The sequence below is a fragment of the Sphaeramia orbicularis genome, chromosome 9, assembly GCF_902148855.1.
Source record: "Sphaeramia orbicularis chromosome 9, fSphaOr1.1, whole genome shotgun sequence".
NCBI classification, from domain to species: Eukaryota; Metazoa; Chordata; class Actinopteri; order Kurtiformes; family Apogonidae; genus Sphaeramia; species Sphaeramia orbicularis.
In genome coordinates, this window is record NC_043965.1 from 19,135,091 (window position 1) to 19,154,327 (window position 19,237).

At 38.0% G+C, this 19,237-nt stretch overlaps 2 protein-coding genes across 2 annotated transcripts; one reads left to right on the forward strand and one right to left on the reverse strand.

The window, feature by feature from the left end:
* Positions 1-1,307: 1,307 nt before the first annotated feature.
* Positions 1,308-10,058, forward strand: LOC115425341 (phospholipid phosphatase 1-like). Its single transcript, XM_030142804.1, has 7 exons — positions 1,308-1,436; positions 1,580-1,773; positions 4,706-4,857; positions 4,984-5,264; positions 7,151-7,208; positions 7,481-7,657; positions 8,463-10,058. Exons 1-7 carry the CDS (start codon positions 1,411-1,413, stop codon positions 8,586-8,588), a joined length of 1,014 nt encoding a protein of 337 aa, XP_029998664.1. The 5' UTR covers positions 1,308-1,410; the 3' UTR covers positions 8,589-10,058.
* Positions 10,059-14,414: 4,356 nt separating this feature from the next.
* On the reverse strand, positions 14,415-18,471 carry LOC115425340 (ATP synthase subunit alpha, mitochondrial-like). Its single transcript, XM_030142803.1, has 11 exons — positions 18,319-18,471; positions 17,759-17,834; positions 17,101-17,270; positions 16,758-16,931; positions 16,173-16,339; positions 15,760-16,060; positions 15,429-15,653; positions 15,237-15,344; positions 14,981-15,125; positions 14,731-14,881; positions 14,415-14,621 (listed from the first exon to the last, which is right to left on the reverse strand). The coding sequence occupies exons 1-11, from the start codon at positions 18,376-18,378 to the stop codon at positions 14,543-14,545; spliced, it is 1,656 nt and encodes a 551-aa protein (XP_029998663.1). The 5' UTR covers positions 18,379-18,471; the 3' UTR covers positions 14,415-14,542.
* Positions 18,472-19,237: the final 766 nt, after the last annotated feature.

A 19,237-nucleotide genomic window follows, 5' to 3' on the forward strand; every position in this document is an offset into this window, starting at 1 on the left:
TTATATAATAAAGTTTCATAAGAAGAATAAAAATGTGTAAAACACATATATATATATATATATATAACTTACAAATATAGAATTACAAAAATAAGTAATACCTTTAAGTGTGCACTGATAGTAGCTGACAGTCTACCTCTGATGGACCATTGAATATTAATATAATAATATGTTAATATCATCTGTGTAGATGTGGGCTGATCTGTCAGTCATCTATAAATACTTCTGCAGACTAGTCTCCTTACCTCCGTCAGGGCGGAGCACTTCGGCATCTTCCGACGCCTGTCGTAGAGGCACGCGATAGGTCCGAAGGTCTTCTGCTATTTGGCAGTCATGCGTTGCCTTCAGGTAACCCTCGGAAAAATCACCACAAGCGTCCTGAATGGACACGTTAACTGAAATAAAATGACGTTTTGCGGTCATTCTGTTTACTTGACAAACCCGGACTTTAGTCTGGTCAGGACAGCTTTGAAGTAGTAGACTACATGTGATGACACATGAGTGTCAATAATCATGTTACCTATTACAGGGCATTGTCCTACATTTGAATAAAACATGCAACTTGTTCATTTATATATGGTTTAGCTGTTTTAAACTAACATACCAATACTTCAAACTACTTCAAAACACTGTCTACACATTACAATACATTCGCTTTAAAAATAAAAATTATTATATAAAAATGTATGAAAAATGACACTAAATATATTAACAGTCAAGGGTGTCAAACTAATTTTAGTTCCAAACAAAATTGTAATAATATTATGCCTGTTACTAACTGTTTTGCATTTGTAGATCCACTGTGATCAGTAATGTTCATGTATACATGGTAAGTTGAGGCATAATATTGTTAAAATTGCACTTTTTCCTAAGACATTTCAAATTGTTCAGGTTATTCACTTTTTTGTGAAAGGATAGTTTGTAAATTTACATATTTTTATGATTTAACATAACTTTTTTGGACAAAAAATAAAAGAAAAACTTGGAGTTGTCATTATTTATAGGTTTTATGCAATTACTTTACTGGTTTGGCGCACTTGAGATGAAATTGGTCTGCATGTGGTCCCCAACAATGAGTTTGATACCCTTTGGAAATATCACTCTTTTATTTTCCACTTCATCTTATTAAAGTATGAAGAATCTCCGAGGCTTTCTAAAGTAAAGGTTTAGTCGTATGCCTGTAAACACACACGTGAAGGACGTTTTACTGCCCATTTGCGTGACGTCACCTCTCTGCATCTCAGGTTTCACTTAACTACAGTAACCGACGTCTGTTTTTTCCCAGCAGTCCTCGAAGGCAGCATTAATCACAACCGGAGAAGAGCGCGGTCCGTGTCAGTGGATTTCACCGGTGAATCTCACGTCAGGACGGGGACGGTGTGTCATGAACAGAAGGAATCCTTCGGTGTTATGATGGTTTATGAGGAGTTGAACGGGTGAGGCTGTTCCCTGTGTGGTGTTAGACTAGTCCTACCCCAGTGTTTCTGTTTAGACTCATAGGCTCGTGGACCTTTGAACCCCGTTGGTTTTAGTCTCGCGGACAATGACACTGGTGTGTTTTAACTTTTATCCGGAATAGCGAAACATGTGTGGCAGATAGGCTGCGTCTGTCTGTCCCAAACCCACACCCACACCCACGGCTGCTCAGTCCGGACAGGCGGTCATTTTTTACACAGACAGGGACCGGGACCAGGACCAGGACCAGAGGTAGCACCATGTTCGAAGCCTCAGGGATCCCTCTCATCCTCCTGGACATTAGCTGTCTTATCCTGGGTATGTAAATCTCTTCCGCCCCTGTCTGGTTAATCTGTGATTATTTATCAGCACTGAACTACTACACTGCTTTTCTCCACTCATTTCGTTTCGTTTCGTTTCGTTTCGTTTATTGGTGTCAAACTCATTTTAGTTCAGGGGCCAGATTCAACTAAATTTGATCTGAAATGGGCCAGACCAGTAAAATAATAACATAATAATATATAAATAATGTCAACTCCAAACTTTTCTCTATGTTTTAGAGCAAAAAGAGTTAATTTACATTATGAACAGGTTTACATCTACAAACGATCCTTTCAAAAGATGTGAATAACATGAACAAACTGAAAAAATAAGTGTGTTTTTAACAATATTATGCCTCAGTTTATCATTTACACATGTACATTATAACTTACAGAACACAGTGGATCTATAAATACACAAAACATTGAGTAACAGGCAGAATATTGTTAAAATTGTACTTACTTCTCTCAAGACATTTCAGGTGATTCACATTTTTTTTGCGCAAAATCATACTTTGTTTTAGTGTAAATACATGAAAATATTTACATTTACAAAGAGAAAAATTTGGAGTTGTCTTTATTTTTATGTTATTATGATAGTATTTTACTGATCTGACCCACTTGAGATTGAATTGGTCTGAATGTGGAACCTGAACTAAAAGGATTGTTAATATCTTAGTGTGATTTTTACATTTCACAAATTCATCCCAAGGGCTGGACTGGACCCTTTGGCGGGCCGGATTTGGCCCCCGGGCCACATGTTTGACACCTGTGGTTTAGGTTATTTCGAAATATGCAACAAAACAATGTAATCTGACTTAGTCTTTATAGATGAAATAGATTACAACAAAACAAACAAACAAAACATAAAAACCTATACATATACATGAAAACACAGTATGACTTCATTTGCACATTCGAAAAGGAATGGGAGGAAGCGTAATTTATTTAATCCCACCCCTTCTCCACACAACAGTCTATCTTTTAGCTTTCTGTCAGCATAATATATGAAAAATCAAGTCCCTTTTATCAGTTAACCTCACTTATCGTCTTCACATACACATCCATACATGCACAGCTATATTGGCATACCAGAAAAGTAAAGAAAAACTAACAAACGAAAAAAAAAAAACATACATCCTTGAAGGCAACACAAAATGAATACACAATGAAGTAAACAATAAGACAAAGGGAACAACAACAGCAATCAAACAAAACAAAAACAAATCAACACACGTAAAAAACAAACAAACAAGAAAACCACACACAAAAAACAATTCATATATGATTCGTCGTACACAGTGTACAGTGTATGTTTTGTGTGAGGATATAATGAGACTAAACGTGAAGGAAAATAGTCCGATGATTTGCATAAACGTCATGTAAATACTATGTGAAAGGTTTGAGGTTTAAGGAACCAGGCAGGAAGATGGAAAAAGGCATGAAGTCCCACCCTGTGTATTTTTTTTCCTTGCAAAGCTGTATTTTTAGCTCAGTGTTTGCAGTGTAATCATTGCACACAGACATGGAGCATGACTGTAACTGTCTCAGGACTTTACCCTGTATAGTCAGACAGCCCGGTTTGATAGGTTCCATATTTCATCAGGACAGACAGGTTTAGACACATCTCTACATAGATTTTCCTGTGATTAGTCTGCACTCTTATTTGCTTAGTCAATCTCTTGTGGTTGGTGCAGATGCTGACTGGGTTCCAGTCTCCTGGCAGCAACAAACACCCTGGAAAACAATCAAGTCTAATTTGATAGAAGACTATTTATATTCACTAATGTCTAAATGAGGCTGCTTTTATTTTGACCACCGCTGATGTTAGAAGATTTTAAAACTCAGATACTCTGTGCTATGTTCCATTTCTTATATACTGTTTATATGCCTATTTTACAGCCTGTCTTTGTATTCTTTTTCTTGTATTACCCTCCTCTCCCTCCCTGTTTAATCTAATTGTACCGTTAACTTACATAACAGAGAGCTGCAGTGTAAATTAAAAATAAGTCAGAATTTAGAAATAGGTTAGAGCAGATACAACACAACTTGGAAACCCAAAACTTTACAGCAAATTATTAGATCCAATTTCTTGTAAGTTTGAACTGAAAATACAATTTACATATGAGTTTGTGCATTTTATTTATTTATTTATTTATTTCTAGGGACAGTGCATATTAATGAACATCTACAACAATTGCAGCTGTAAATATGCCAGACTGTAGCAGCAGTGCAAATTTCCATCTGTAGTCCCTAGGCAGGTGACACAAAAGATAGATAACAAAAAGGCAAAACATCATAAAACACATCATAAAAAGACAGTTGACTAAAAGGCCAAACGTCATAAAAACACACAGAACAACATAGTGAGGACAATCTACTGATGGTCACAGGCTTAGTTTTCCTTCATCCAATGTTTAAGTTGTGATTTGAAGGATTATTCAACTATTGTCATATCTGTTGCACTAAATAAAGATCCATGAGTGTATTAAGCAGAGTTTTGAGGATGTCATCACCACAGACTCCTCAACTGATCATAACATCATTGGTCTATTCTGTAACATTACAAATACGCCATATTTAAATATATATTTAAATGCCAAACACTTGTATCTCTACAGCATGTTTCTTTTGACTTTGCTCATTTGATTTTACAATATTTATCTATTGTGACTCATGGCCTCAGGATGCATAATTCAGTTATTGTGTAACATTACGCTCGTGTATGGGCATGCTCAGTGAAAAGCCACAATAGACGTTTCTGAAGAAGCATCACCCAGAGTCTTATTTCTCTTTTTTAAGGGCAGAGGTCTTTTTGGGCCAAATGCATCACGTTTCCTGTGACAAATCCACTGTTATCTTTGTGTAATAGACTGTAATTATGCATCAGTCTGTTGTCACTGTATATGCCTTTCTCTTCTTCTCCCCAGTGGGACTCCCGTTTTTTATCCTTACCCCTCAACACAATCCGTTCAAACGAGGTTTCTTTTGTAATGATGAGTCTATACGATACCCGCTGAAAGAGGACACCATATCCTACCAGCTGCTGGGAGGAGTCATGATCCCCTTCACACTTATTGTGGCAAGTCAACCATCCTGTTTTTGTCCTTCGTTTTTTAAATGCCACCACAGAAAAGAGTTATACAGCTTTGTTGACTCAAGATATTGGTTAGTCCAAAGTCTGATATTAATTTCCTTGTTCTTACAGATTGTGTGTGGTGAGTGCCTTTCTGTCTACTTTTCCCGCATCAAGAATCAGGCCTTGGGGACAAAATACATGTCATGTGTCTACAAAGCCGTGGGAAGCTACGTGTTTGGAGCTGCGGCCAGCCAGTCTCTGACAGACATAGCAAAGTACTCCATTGGGCGTTTGCGGCCGAACTTCCTGGCTGTATGCAAACCGATGTGGGACAAAATCAACTGCAAAGCCGGTGGATACATAGAGAACTTCACCTGCACTGGGGACAAGTTCCTGGTCGATGAGGCCAGGTAATGTGTTTACTAAACAAAACCAGTTACTGACACTTTTGTTTTTTTTGTTTGTTTTTTTTTGCAGGTGAGATAGGCATGCCACTGTGATTCCCACATGTTGTACCTACTGTAAAAAAAAAGAATATTATTAACAAAAAGTGAAAACAGATCAGGGCAATAATGTGAGGAGCTTGTAGAGCAGTGGTTCTCAATCTTTTTCTGTTGGGCCCCCCTTTGGAGCACGAAAAATCTTCAAGCCCCCCTCAACCCCAACAACATTGTACCTGTGGTGCAATTATTACTTTTATTGAAAGAAACATCAATATCGTAAGAATACTTTTGGCTTTTCCGTGAATAGTTTGTTGTACAAATTAAAAATAACGTAGATTTTTGATTGAACAATACAAATGAACTCAACAAGACTGCTCCCTGAGACATTATTTTTCAAAATAAAAATAGGAAATGTGTAATTATCTTACAACTTTGACAATAAGGTAAATTTTTTTTTTGAACAACAAACACATTTTGATAACAAAGATAAACATTTTAACAATATCAGTGGCTGCAATGAGCCCGTTTATGTTGCACATCTCAGAACATCAAAGTGCAAATTGTACAAACTGTGCAAAAACAGAAACATTGCACATTTTCTATTCCAGTCCAATCCTTGTCCACTCTCCAAACCTAAACTCTTTGACTAGTCTAGTGACAGATCACCATGGCAGTAGATTTGTTTGTTGTACGTCCCTAAAATGAGTCCAGGGTGCTCCAACACTAAAACATTAGTTCCACCCGCTACATGTTCTAACCTGAAGAAAAATAAACACATAGGAATGATCCCATGCCCCCCCTGGCAAGCCTTCGTGCCCCCCCGGGGGGGCCCGCCCCACTTTTTGAGAAACACTGCTGTAGAGGAACATGTGGCTTTTGTGGACCAACACTTTTAACCATTTAAAGCATTGATTTCAACAATAGATGGAGACTGCAGTTACATAGTATTAAACCACCATTACGTTTTAAGACAAAAACAGCGCAGGCAAAAATGTCCAGATTTAATAAATTACACTCTCACCTTAATGTTGGAAGTTGTTTGTAAGACTTCCCGTTCCTGGTGAATAAATACATCGTTCACATTAGATGGTGGTAGTTTCTAAATTAGGTTTACTTGACAAAATTCTTTGAAGCCTCAAAGCTGCTGAGAGACGCAGTGACATTTAGATAAGCCCCAAGAGAGGAACACAAATGTTTTCACTGGCAGAATAGTATTATATCTAACCCATAAAGATTCAGTGTTACTTTAGTGGCAGTTCCCAAATTATTTTTTTCCTCTATTTCTACCTTTCTTAACTGATTTATCACCATTTTTTTTTAGAATACTATCCTCTTTATTTGGCATTTTTTGGTGTAAATCATGTATTTTCCTATATTTAATTCACAGACCATATAGATGTTCATGAAAACCCAGAGTAAATTCAAAGTCAGTTATATCAAAACAGAGAAAACTGAAGAAAAATGTACTTTTTTCGGAAAGATATTGCTAATTGAATGTAAAAACAAGTGTGTCCATCCACTGTCATTGATCCAACTCCATCTATGTTGTAGAAGATGACGGTGTTTCCATGGTAACTACGGTGCCTCTGAACATCCAAATGGGTCATATCTGATGACCGTGAAAAGATGAATAATTGTATTTTACACCAATTATTGAGATGTATTGGTAGGATTAATGGATCAGAAGGTATTAAACAGTTTACCGGTGGCTGTTTGGTTCTTTATGGACTAATGAACACATTGTAAAATGTTTCTTCGTAACCTTATAAAAATTATGGAACTGTACATTCATGCATTTTTCATTACTCTTGTCTTGTTTTTCCAATCTGTATCTGTTTCTTTATCTTTTGCAGACTGTCCTTCTACTCCGGTCACTCATCTTTCTCTATGTACTGCATGCTGTTCCTTGTAGTAAGTACATATTTTTACATTTCAGTGCAGTCTACAGATAAGATGTTTGTCGAACTTAGCATTTTTTGCCTCTCCCTCTTTAGGTCTGCACATGTTTCACAGGCTCATGCCCACACATGTACTCAGTCATGTTGTTATAATTGGTATTACATAAAGTCTTTACAACCCAAGCATTTAGTGACTGCACCTATAGTTCATAATAGCTTTGTGATAAAAACCGTACACTTATGTCAGTGTTTATTCTCTCCTTTATTCTCTCCTTACTAATGTAGCTGTACATTCAAGCCAGACTGAAGTCAGAATGGGCGAGGCTGCTGCGTCCAACCATTCAGTTCTTCCTGATCGCAACAGCCCTGTACGTGGGACTTTCCCGAGTCTCTGACTACAAGCATCACTGGAGCGACGTCCTGGCCGGCCTCCTGCAAGGGGGGATAGTGGCAACTCTCACTGTAAGTTCAACCACTAATGAAGACCGTTTAAGGAAATAGTAAATAAAGACATTCAGGTACAGTGCTGTTAGAGATCTTGAGTTTTACAGGCTGTGACACACCTTATTTAGCAATGTTAAATATGTAAAGACATAAAATTTATTCATTAGAAAACTGCTCTGTTTTAATAATGTCTAAATTCTTATGGATAATCTACACTGTGGAGAATAAAGTTTGAATAATTTTGTTTTCAGACACATTCCTGTTTTTTGTTTTTTTTTTTCTTCATTTTTATTTACATCAGTATTGACCTTTGACTAGATGCAATGACTACATTCTGAGTCCCAGTTATACTTTATCTACCAAGAATCAATTACATTGTCACAAACATTCAAAATATTATATTACAACTTTATGGGCAACAGTGTATAATATAGCAAACAAATATCACATCTAAATGTATTTCTGTTTTTATACTTAGCTTAACATAAAAGGGTTAAAGTACAGTTATAACTGTTATAACACTGGAACTGTTCTGTGTTTGCTTGTTAGAAAACTGCTTTTTACAAGTTCAGATTTGTACCATTTGATATCAGTGTTAATACACTGTTGAAGGTGCAATAATGTTGTTTACAGACATATTCCTCTTTTTATTCTTCCTTTTTATTCCTGCATACTCAGTCCCAGTTACACTTTATGTATCAAAAATAAATCACATTGCCACAATCATTTCATAAGAAGAGGGTTATTCCAACTTCATGAGCAGAAGTGTATAATCCAATAAATGTTTTAATGCTTCTCTCTTCATTCTGCTTATTTTCTGTAGGTCTTCTGTGTTTCTAACTTCTTCGAACAACCATTTGAACCAGTGGTGTCGCAGGAAGAAGAAGCCTCACACACCAGTTTACAGGAAAACCCTTCAAATGGGAACCACTACGGCAGCACTGACTGAACCGGATGCCTCAGTCTGAACTGTATACGCGCACTGTCCCCTAAAGTGGAAAAAGAGGGACCTAAAACACCTTCTGTCAATGAACTGCTGGCTCTTTGTGCAGCTACAGCCCTTCATCACAGTTTGCCTTTAGCTGGCTTTCGCTGCTACCTGGTGGTAACGTGTCGGTAAACTTCATGACAAGAATGAAAAGTACACTACAGAAGACAGAACTTGCACTGAGATGTAAAGCTTTTACTTAAGTTATATGGTCTGTTGTGAAATGAAACAGAAAGGTGAAAATATGGTGGATCGAATGAAGAAAAAGTTGCTTTATTTAGCAGCATGGACATTTGGGAAATGTGGTTACTAGTGTACAGTATATAGGTCTGATGTTGCCATCATGAATGAATGAAATTCCTTTTGCCTAGAATATAATGAGCGTCTGTGTGCGCACAGCCAGCAGGCTTGTAGAAGGTCTGGAACCTGTGAAAAAGAAAACCAGGACTGTCTTTAAATAGAGACTGAACTCAGATGTAATATATTATTGGTTGTTTTTTTTTTGCCTTAGTCAAATTGTTGCTGCTACCTGCTTTTAAATCTCTGCCCTGGTGTCATGTCATGTAAACATTTATCATGATTTATTTTGTGAAATGCAATGCAATGATTTTTTACAGTTTGTATAAAACTCTTTGGGTTTTAATCAGTAGCTTTTATTATTTAGAGCTTACTGAAAAAAATAAAGAGTTTAATTTTGCTACTTTGTCATAAAGAAGGTAAACCATCTGTTTGTTTCATCTGTGATTTAAGATATGTGATACCGCAACGTAAGATGTGGAAAAGGAGCTTTGGACGTGTTTTTGCTTTCCCACAAAGTACACTTTCATTTGCTGAGAAGCCTGACTTTTTGTGCAAAACTGCAGAGTAAGGTATATCAAAGAAGAGGAACCAGACATGAGTCACAAAGCAAATTATCTTGCAAATGCAGACTCAGAATGCTCTCCACATGTCTGTTTTAGGCTGGTCATTCACTCTGTGCAGACAAACCATACAAACCACCAACATGCAAATATAAAGTTACCTCTCCTGTCATCAGTGGAAGGTCATGTTTGTGGTTGGACTAGTGGTTACGTACTCTTCACCAGTCCATCGCTGCACCTTCTCTGTGTTTCTGAATCAAAGCGAGGTCAGCTTGTCCTCTGTCACCAGACAGGTGCCAACCCTTGGCTGCAAAGGTCCAAGCATCTGCTTTAAGACAAATCCTATTACACAGAGTCTCAGAGAAGTAGGCTAAAGACAAGTTTAACTTGACATGAAAGCAATAAACCAGTGTTTAAATCTGTTCGGTACTTTAGTCTACACATCACAACCTACACCGTAATGTGATTAACCCAAGATGAACTCCAGCTACTTTATGATCTCAAGTTAAACATTCACTTTCAGTTTATGTTAGAAATTCACTTATTCTCGGTTGAGAAGTGGACTCTGCAGCTGATGGTACAAAAACACACTCAAAAGCCTCCCTTTCGTCTTCCTTTATTGATTTTTTTCTCACCAATTGAGATGAAAAATGTTTCTTTCCTTAGTGTAGTATCATCCAAATACTGTACAGAGAGAACAGTCTGTTCTAACATCTGATTTTGCAAAGACAGAGAGAATCAACATAAATAACAACACTTTCAGGAACTGCTTACACCATTTTTCAAGGTTTCATTTACTACACTGAGCAACTTAAAAAACACACATCTAAAAATGTCCTAGAATTGTCATGAGATGTACTCAGATGCTCCAAACAGCTTCTCAGACACACAATATACTGTTGTTCTGTCTGACTGATGGTGCTTTTCCTCAACCACAGGCCAATGTATGAAAGTCACGTGTAGAGTGTAGATACACAAGTGTAGAAACTAGGTAGGGGAGTGAAACACTGGGATGGGCTAAATTGTTGACCAAAAATGTGTAGGCTTTCTACACATGCGACCATCCCTGTAAAAACCCTGAAGTAAAAATGGGGAAAATGTCTGTAGCAAAAATGCCACGCTTGAATGCAGCCAACTGTGATCAGGCAGTCAGGATGCCGCATGCAGGAATGATGCAGACTGACATTGCACGTCACTTTGGTGTCCATCACTCCACCATTCCAAATCCTGTGTGTATGCCTCCCAAAATGTGTGAAATAAGAACAATAACTATAATTGGAAATATAGTCTATGAATTAAAAGTTAAACATTCATGAATTTCACTGTGCGTTTTTATTGTCACTTAGTGTACTATTGCTGCAGAAAAGCTCTGAGCTGTTAAACTGTTATATAGTCTGTAAAATGCGCCTAAAATGTGTGTTTTTTTTTTAACCTTTGTCATTTTACTACTTGCTGTTCAGGACATTCACTGGACTTAAACTGCTTGAATTTAATAAAACTAGAACAATGGGTTTCTTCTAAAGCCTGTAACCAGTAGCGTATCTATTACAGGTAATTTTTAGGAATGTACGGTGGTAATGCATTTTGAAAATGACTCTAGAAGTTTTAAATCACCTCTATTGTCTCTCCATTAACTAAACTCAACTGACACTACTGAGCTAATTTGATTTGGAGGCAGAATAGACCATTTGTTCATATTTACGATACATAAAACATGCAGATGTTGCGTTATCTAAGGGGAAGTTGAGAAGTATTTAGTAGAAGCATTTCCCAGTTCTTTGAAATAGTTGTACATGATGTGGAGAGAAAGCCATGTTGTGATTATTGTGGACACATTTTGGGATTTTGATTGGACGTCCACTTGTTTGGTTATCTGAGGAAACGCACAGAATACTTAATCTTTCATTGAAAGCCCTTTAACCTTTTATTATATCTGATGGCTTAATAGATTGTCTGTGAAGGAAACAAGAACAGTTTAAAAACTATTGTTACAGTATTCTAAGATCATTGGTGTTTGGCAGAGGAATCTGGGAGAAACAAGCAGCTGAGAAAGCAAAAATAATATTAAATCAGCCAACCAGTCCACATTCTGCCAACTTAGTTTGTACAGTTGTATTACAGTCAATGCTATAATGGGACCAAAAGCAAAACTAATCGCTATACAGTCTTTTATTCCTTCTGCTATTCAGCTCTTAAACACAAACTTTACCCATTTTATATGAAATTCACTTTTTTTTTTTTTTTTTTTTTTAGAATTTATGTATTAGATTTTAGTTATGGGTTTTTATTTATGGATTGATGATTTTATGTATCTCTTCATATGTCCTTTCCTTCACTGATCATTGTTGTATGCATGTGAGGAAGCTACAAACTGGAACGAACTGTCCATTTGTTATAAATAAAGGTCTGAACTGAAAGGTCGTACAGTAAATAAGTCTTCACTAAGTATAAATATCAACATACAACAGAAATCTTGGTTGTTTTTCTTTGTGTTTTTTGCAGTTTTGCCCATAGATCACCCTAACTTCTAACAATGAAACTTTCAATTGCACACTTTTGCAATTCTGTCCTTGCACAGGCTAATATCATGATTACAGTTGTGATTCCATTAACTGTGCAGCCCTACTTTGAAACTATTTACAACTAAGTACCATGGACACCGCTGTTACTCAAGGCTCCATTTCTGCTACTGAACACCAGCTCTGCATCCCTTGCATCACTTGTGCCTCCATGTCTGAAATGTAACCGGTCATGTCTGTTTCTCCACAGAGCTTTCTCTTGTTGCCACACTGACCTCAACAATAGTCCTTATTGACAGCAGCTCCATTCACTCTCTGTCACATGTCTCACTTTAACTTGCCAGGCGGTGATGCTGCTGGAGGAGACAGCAAATCACCAAGCCACGTGGGCCACTGAGCCCTCAAAAGTATTATTGCTGGAGCTGAAATAATTACATTGTTTTGTTTTTGATTTAATTTGCAGAACGATATACCAATGTTCCAAACACATAGTCAAGGATCCCATCCTTAGCACTGACTCTTTGTGAAATTTGCAATAACTCTTTGTGTTTTTTACTATTGTGTTTTAAGTAGTTTTTAAATTTAAGTATGTGGATACTACTTGAATCTGTAAATTTCCCTCTGGGATGAATAAAGTATCTATCCATCTCCATCTATCCATCTATAATATTGGTATGTTGGTGCTGGATCTGAGAAAACTACTGTATGTGTTTGATGTTTATCCCCAGAAATGTCTGTCTTGTGATTAAATTAGAAGAAAATGTCCATAAAATCATATTACGTAATAAGAGCATCATCAAACAGTAGTTTAAAGTCAGAAAAAACACAAGAAAGTATTTGACTGAAGCAAAAGCTGATGTATCCTCATTAAACAAAAGTAGAAGTAGAAAAGAGAAATAGACACAGGAGAGAGGAAGGAACAACTGGTCATCTGCATGACATGAGATGTCAACAAAGAATGTGTAGAGTGAATAATATGGCAAATCAGACATGTGCTTTCTGTTAATGTGATGGATGAGGGGCGACAAGATGACTGCAGCTCTGTAATACTGATTACACAATGGTCTTCCTACGACATGTGGAGAGAATGATTAAATAGTAACTGTCAACATGGAAACTAGTCTGATACACATGGGTACAAAACTAAAAGTCCTTTTTTATCTACAGGGACACCATTGCCATTGTGTTTTAACTACATGGTCTTATTTTCTTCATGGAAACCAGTTTGTTTCAACATTATTTATTTGTATTGGTTGGTGATGTGACAGCAGCTTCATGTGTCAAATATATACTTAAATAAGATGAGATTAAAGTATTACTATTTGCTTTGTACATTAGAAGTGGGAGCATGTGTGTTTCTCTCTACAATAATAATATACAGCCTACTCAAAGAAACAAAGGGTTTCATTGCAACATTACAGTTACTTTTATGCAGTTCTGTATTTTTCAGATGACATGGGAACCTTTTTAGTATTTTCCCAAAACGGTTTTTCTGTATAACACTAAAATAAGTGTGTGAATTATAGTATAAGTATGGTAAAATAAAACCAAACCAGAGACTACAGTCCAGTCCAGGCGACTATCAGTGACCTCTGCTGGGAGATACACTACAGAACTAATCTACTTAAACCTCAGTTTGTCTCAGGGGGTTTATAAACTTTGCCAACTATGGCCACCTACTGGACATGAGCAGTGTCTAAAATATGTCAACATCTTGATCCCTAAGAGGAGTGAAGTAATATACATATGATGAAAAAAGTACTTCACTGGTCTTTAAAATGTGGTCATGTCTACATTTAAATTAATTTAAATTTAGCATGTGACTGACCCAGCAAAGCATTTTTATCTTCTGTGGGAAACAAGTTTCACAGCTTTACTAAAAAAAACAAAAACAAAAACCATCTAATGTAAAGGGCATGTCATAAAGAAAAAAACAAAAACAAAAACCCTATCAAAAAAATACTGTTGCTTCATGCGGTTTCCAAATTATGTGCCGTTTTTGGTGGGATGCCTTAAGATAGAAACAGGACAATACAACTTTGATTTGTGACAGTGTCACAGTGTTTATTACCATAGTATCAAACATATCATCCCATCATTTCAACCCAACTTGATAAACAAGGCTTGAACTTTACTCCTTAAATACTGTTAACAGGAAAATATTTCACTCTAAAGCCTGTGACCAGCCATCCTCAATATAATGCTCTTATGAACAAATTACAGAGCAGCAAGTAGGCATCTTGCCTGTGGTATGCACTTGTATGCATTGTCACTTACGGTACTCAAGTTCACCATGATGTTGAACATCAAATGTTTGTTTGTACATGGGTTTCCACTCTCCTGACACCAGTGAAATCTGCTTTGACGGCATCAACCTACACACTAAACAGAGGAATTCTACAGCACGCTCGGGTTGTAAAATTTTATTTTCGGGAATCTGTACATGGAGGTTTTGGCCTTCAGTGTGTTCACATACATAAGCATAATGAGGAAACAGACAGGTGGGCGCACTGAAGATCATGACACGTGCCATCAATTACTCAAAACTAGACAGGAAGGTCAGTACAATCTGCTTCAGTTTAGCATCTGATGCCTCTGAGATCTTGCCATCAGCCCTGAAACACAAAACACAGTCAAATTAATAAATAGTGGTTTGTGTTCATGCATGGTCAAATATGTGAACAGACAAACTTTATTATATTGTGGCATAAAAATGTGTCATACCTGATTGCTGCGAGCAGGTCCTGGTGCTGGCTAAGGATGTGCTGCAGGAAAGCCTTCTCAAACTTTGTGATCTTGCTGGGCTCCATTTTGTCCAGGTGACCTCTGACACCAGCGTAGATGACTGTTACCTGCTCTTCAATGGCCATGGGAGCTGAAGGAAGGGTCAAAGGTAGATTAAAGCTAAACTAATGAGACAGTACAAGTTTATGGTCTTGATAATCTGAGACAAGGAGGAGGAATAAACACTTACAGTACTGTCCCTGCTTCAGCAGTTCAGTAAGTCTGACACCTCTGTTGAGCAGCTGCTGGGTGGCAGCGTCCAGATCAGAACCGAACTGGGCGAAGGCAGCCACCTCACGATACTGAGCCAACTCCAGCTTCATGGTACCAGCCACCTATGAGGTAGAAGAAAGGGATTAAATTAAGATCAGTTAGAAAACACAGAGGATCAATTATGAAGAATTTTTCCTCTTCAGACAAAAGTGCATTTATGATCAAATACATACCTGCTTCATGGCTCTGGTCTGGGCAGCAGAGCCTACTCTGGACACAGACAGACCTACGTTGATAGCTGGGCGGATACCCTTGTAGAACAGCTCAGTCTCCAAGAAGATCTACAATGGATGATGAACGCACATCAGTAATGCAAAACAAGAAACCACAGAAAACAAGACGGCTAAGGAGAGCTTTAGACAAACCTGTCCGTCTGTGATGGAGATGACATTGGTGGGGATGTAGGCAGACACATCACCGGCCTGGGTCTCAATCACAGGGAGGGCAGTAAGGGAGCCGCCTCCAAAGTTGTCATTCATCTTGGCAGCTCTCTCCAGCAGACGGGAGTGCAGGTAGAACACATCACCGGGGTAGGCCTCACGACCAGGAGGACGACGCAGCAGCAGGGACATCTGACGGTAGGCCACGGCCTGACAAGAAGGAGAGGTTAAGATTTAATAAGACAACACAAGGTGTTATGGAGAAATAAGAATGCTTTAACTCAATTTCCAGTTTCACATTGCAATGTTAACTCACCTGCTTGGACAAATCATCATAGATGATCAGAGCGTGCTTGCCGTTGTCCCTGAAGTACTCTCCCATGGAGCAGCCAGAGTATGGGGCCAGGTACTGCAGAGGAGCAGCATCAGAGGCAGTAGCTGAGACCACAATGGTGTACTTCATGGCATCAGCGTCGGTCAGCCTCTTCACCAGCTGAGCCACGGTGGACCTCTTCTGGCCAATAGCGACGTAGATGCAGTACAGCTTCTTCTTCTCATCAGTTCCATCATTGAAACGCTTCTGGTTGATGATTGTGTCAATGGCAATGGCGGTTTTACTGACGGAGGGGAAAAAAAAGATTTGCAAAAAAATTACCACCGTGTCACCAGTCATGCAGTGAAGCCCAAGTTACCTCAATGTTAGTCAAATCATTTCCCTGAAGCGCCTACCCAGTCTGCCTGTCACCAATGATCAGCTCACGCTGGCCTCTACCGATGGGCACCAGGCTGTCCACGGCCTTGATTCCAGTCTGCATGGGCTCCCTCACAGAGATACGGGGGATGATACCAGGGGCCTTCAGTCCCACACGCCTACGGGTATTTGAGCCCAGGGGACCCTATGGGGGGGGGCACATTTGAATATTAAACACGATATTAAGATGCTCATAAGCAGAAAGAGACAAGTTTTTATTCTTTTAAAGCTGCAATCGACATACATAACTTTGGGTTTATTTAATTTGTCGATTGAGATCATTTCTCAAACAATACTAGAATACCAACTATAAAAGCCACCACACAAACAGTTACAATTAGTTTAATATATTCATTAGCTCTTTCCCATTTGCATGCACTCTGATATGGATAAAGTGCATTTGTAAAGATTTTTAATGAGTGGCTATTGTAAAAATTGATAAAGTAGAAAAAAAAAAAAAAAAAAAACAATTCGATAAATATTCCCCACAAAAAAGGTTCACGTGCCAGTTACAAGTCAGTTTTATTAGTGATTTTTCAAATATAAACCATGGCTTGACAAACCTTTCCATCGATAGCATTTCCCAGAGCATCCACAACACGGCCCAGCAGCTCCTCACCAACAGGAACGTCCACAATGGCACCGGTTCTCTTCACGATGTCACCTTCCTTGATCAGCTTGTCGTTACCGAACACCACAACACCAACGTTGTCAGGCTCCAAGTTCAGAGACATACCCTGAAAGAGTCACATGTCAGAGATCAGTTAAAAGCTATACATTGGGTTAAGAGCAACCTTGCAATTTGAGAAAAGGCACATTTTTGTTTTGTAGTGTTAAGTCTTAAAGCACTTTGTCACTTAAATAAAATTCATATTAAACAGTTTTGCACTACTGCTTTAAACATACCTTCAGTCCAGAGGAGAACTCCACCATCTCTTCTGCCTGGACGTTCCTCAACCCGTACACTCTGGCAATACCGTCACCAATGGACAGCACACGTCCAGTCTCCTCCAGGTCTGCAGTGGTGTCTGCTCCCATGATCTTCTCCTCCAGAATGGAGGACACCTCAGCTGTGCCTAAAGAAGAGTAGTTTCACACATTGTAAAAAAAAAAAAAAACAACAAACAAAAAAAAGATGTGACAATACTACTTAATTACTTAAAAATGTAGAATATAAAGTTAATCAGACAGCCAAATCAAAGAAATCTATTAAAATTTTCTTAGTAGACTTATACTCATCAACAATAAATATCAGTGTAATCTGTGATCAGTATTTTAGTGGAGGTTAAATAATTCCACATCTAAACAGCATTGTTAACGTTTGAGTGAACTGAATGACTGAACTGTTACTTCTTTAATGACACCAATTTAATAATCATTTTGATAAAAAGTCTGATTAGCAGGTTAATAGTAAGAGTTGAGCAATAAAGATACAAGTCCCTCAATGCCATTTTGTAAAATTTCGACAATCGGAAACCAAAAGCTATAATGACCTTAGTAAGTCCTATTTTGGTGTTGACACACGGTGTACAGACCCTGTGTTGAAGTTGTGTTTGCCTCTCACCTGTCTTCTGCAGCCATGGTCTGTGTGTGTGGAGGTGGTTGACCCCAACGCAGGCAGCTGGGACAGTCTTAGACACCTGATTCAATGACAGACGTATTTAAACAGACGATTGCAAACAGAAGTACAGCAAATATATTGCAGAGAGCGTTTGATAAAGGAGCGTTTCATAGTCTGAACTAAAGCTACGCTGCAGCTGGGAGGACATGCGCTGTCAGGCTTTCTGACCTTCAAAGCGTGGTTGAATGAGCCGTTAGCATAGAGCTAACTCAGACTTAGCTCACTTGCTAACGTTAGCGTTGCCTATTGCAGGACACGGACCGTGATTTCACAAGGGCAACACTTACAAACACAATTAACATCGCAATTTTAAAGTTGTAGAGAAGAAAAACTAATCTATAGCGTTTATATGCATTCATGTCCGCATTATTAAGTCGATGACAGCTTAGCAAGCGGCCTGCAGCGTTAACGTTACCCTTCACGCCCACAATGTTCACATTACGGTTTGATGCACTTCTATAAACATCAACATAATGTATAGATTGTATAGTTGAAATACTTACAAATCCAGCTCTTCTGGGCAGGGTTCTGACCAGAGCTGCTGCAACTCTTACGGATAGCATTTTGTCGGGTTGCTAATGACCTGTCCTCCACCAGTAGCGGCTTCGACCTGCCTGAGAGTGAATGTAATGGCTGAATGAACTCTTCTTCTATTTATGTCTACAGCTGGGAGGTTTCCTGCTGACTACCTAACACTGCCCCCTACCGTCTAGGAGATGGTACTGCAGCTTTATTTACAGCCAAGATTTGACAAGTCACATAACAAGCATTGTAAAAATTTTGTTGGTCCTATCTTCACTTTACTATATTTATTGACGAACATAATATCCAAATGAAGCCCAATTTATTCAAGCCATAAGATAAAATTATCCTCTTTTATTCTTTAGTAGACCAATATAATACCATGCTGGTGATAGGATTTTAATAATTTAGCAATACAACCCAAAGTTTTGAGCCATTCCATTCAGTACTTGAACATATTATAAATGACAAGCAGCAAATGGACTGTGACAGATGACAGGCATTTTTTTCCCCTCTCTAATAACCAAAGATTCAATATTTTTTTAAAAAAATGTTAGAAACATAATCAAAGAAGCTAAAATAGTATCCTCCTGTATACTATGTATATTTTAGCTGTCTCCACTACTGTAGTAATAAAATCAGTTCATATATTTGAACAATACATCTTCAGTACATTACAAAGACGAAACTGTAACAAACAACATAAAGTAAAATCTTTTACTGAATTCCTTTGCTTTATTCAAAGTCAAACATCATCGAAGACTAACCCTCATTTGCAATGACACAAGTAAAAGACACAAAGTAAAAATAATGATTTATTATTATTATTATTATTTTAATCTACATGCACTTTAGGACAAAATATATAATCCCTCTTGGTTCTGTGTCTACAAATTACAT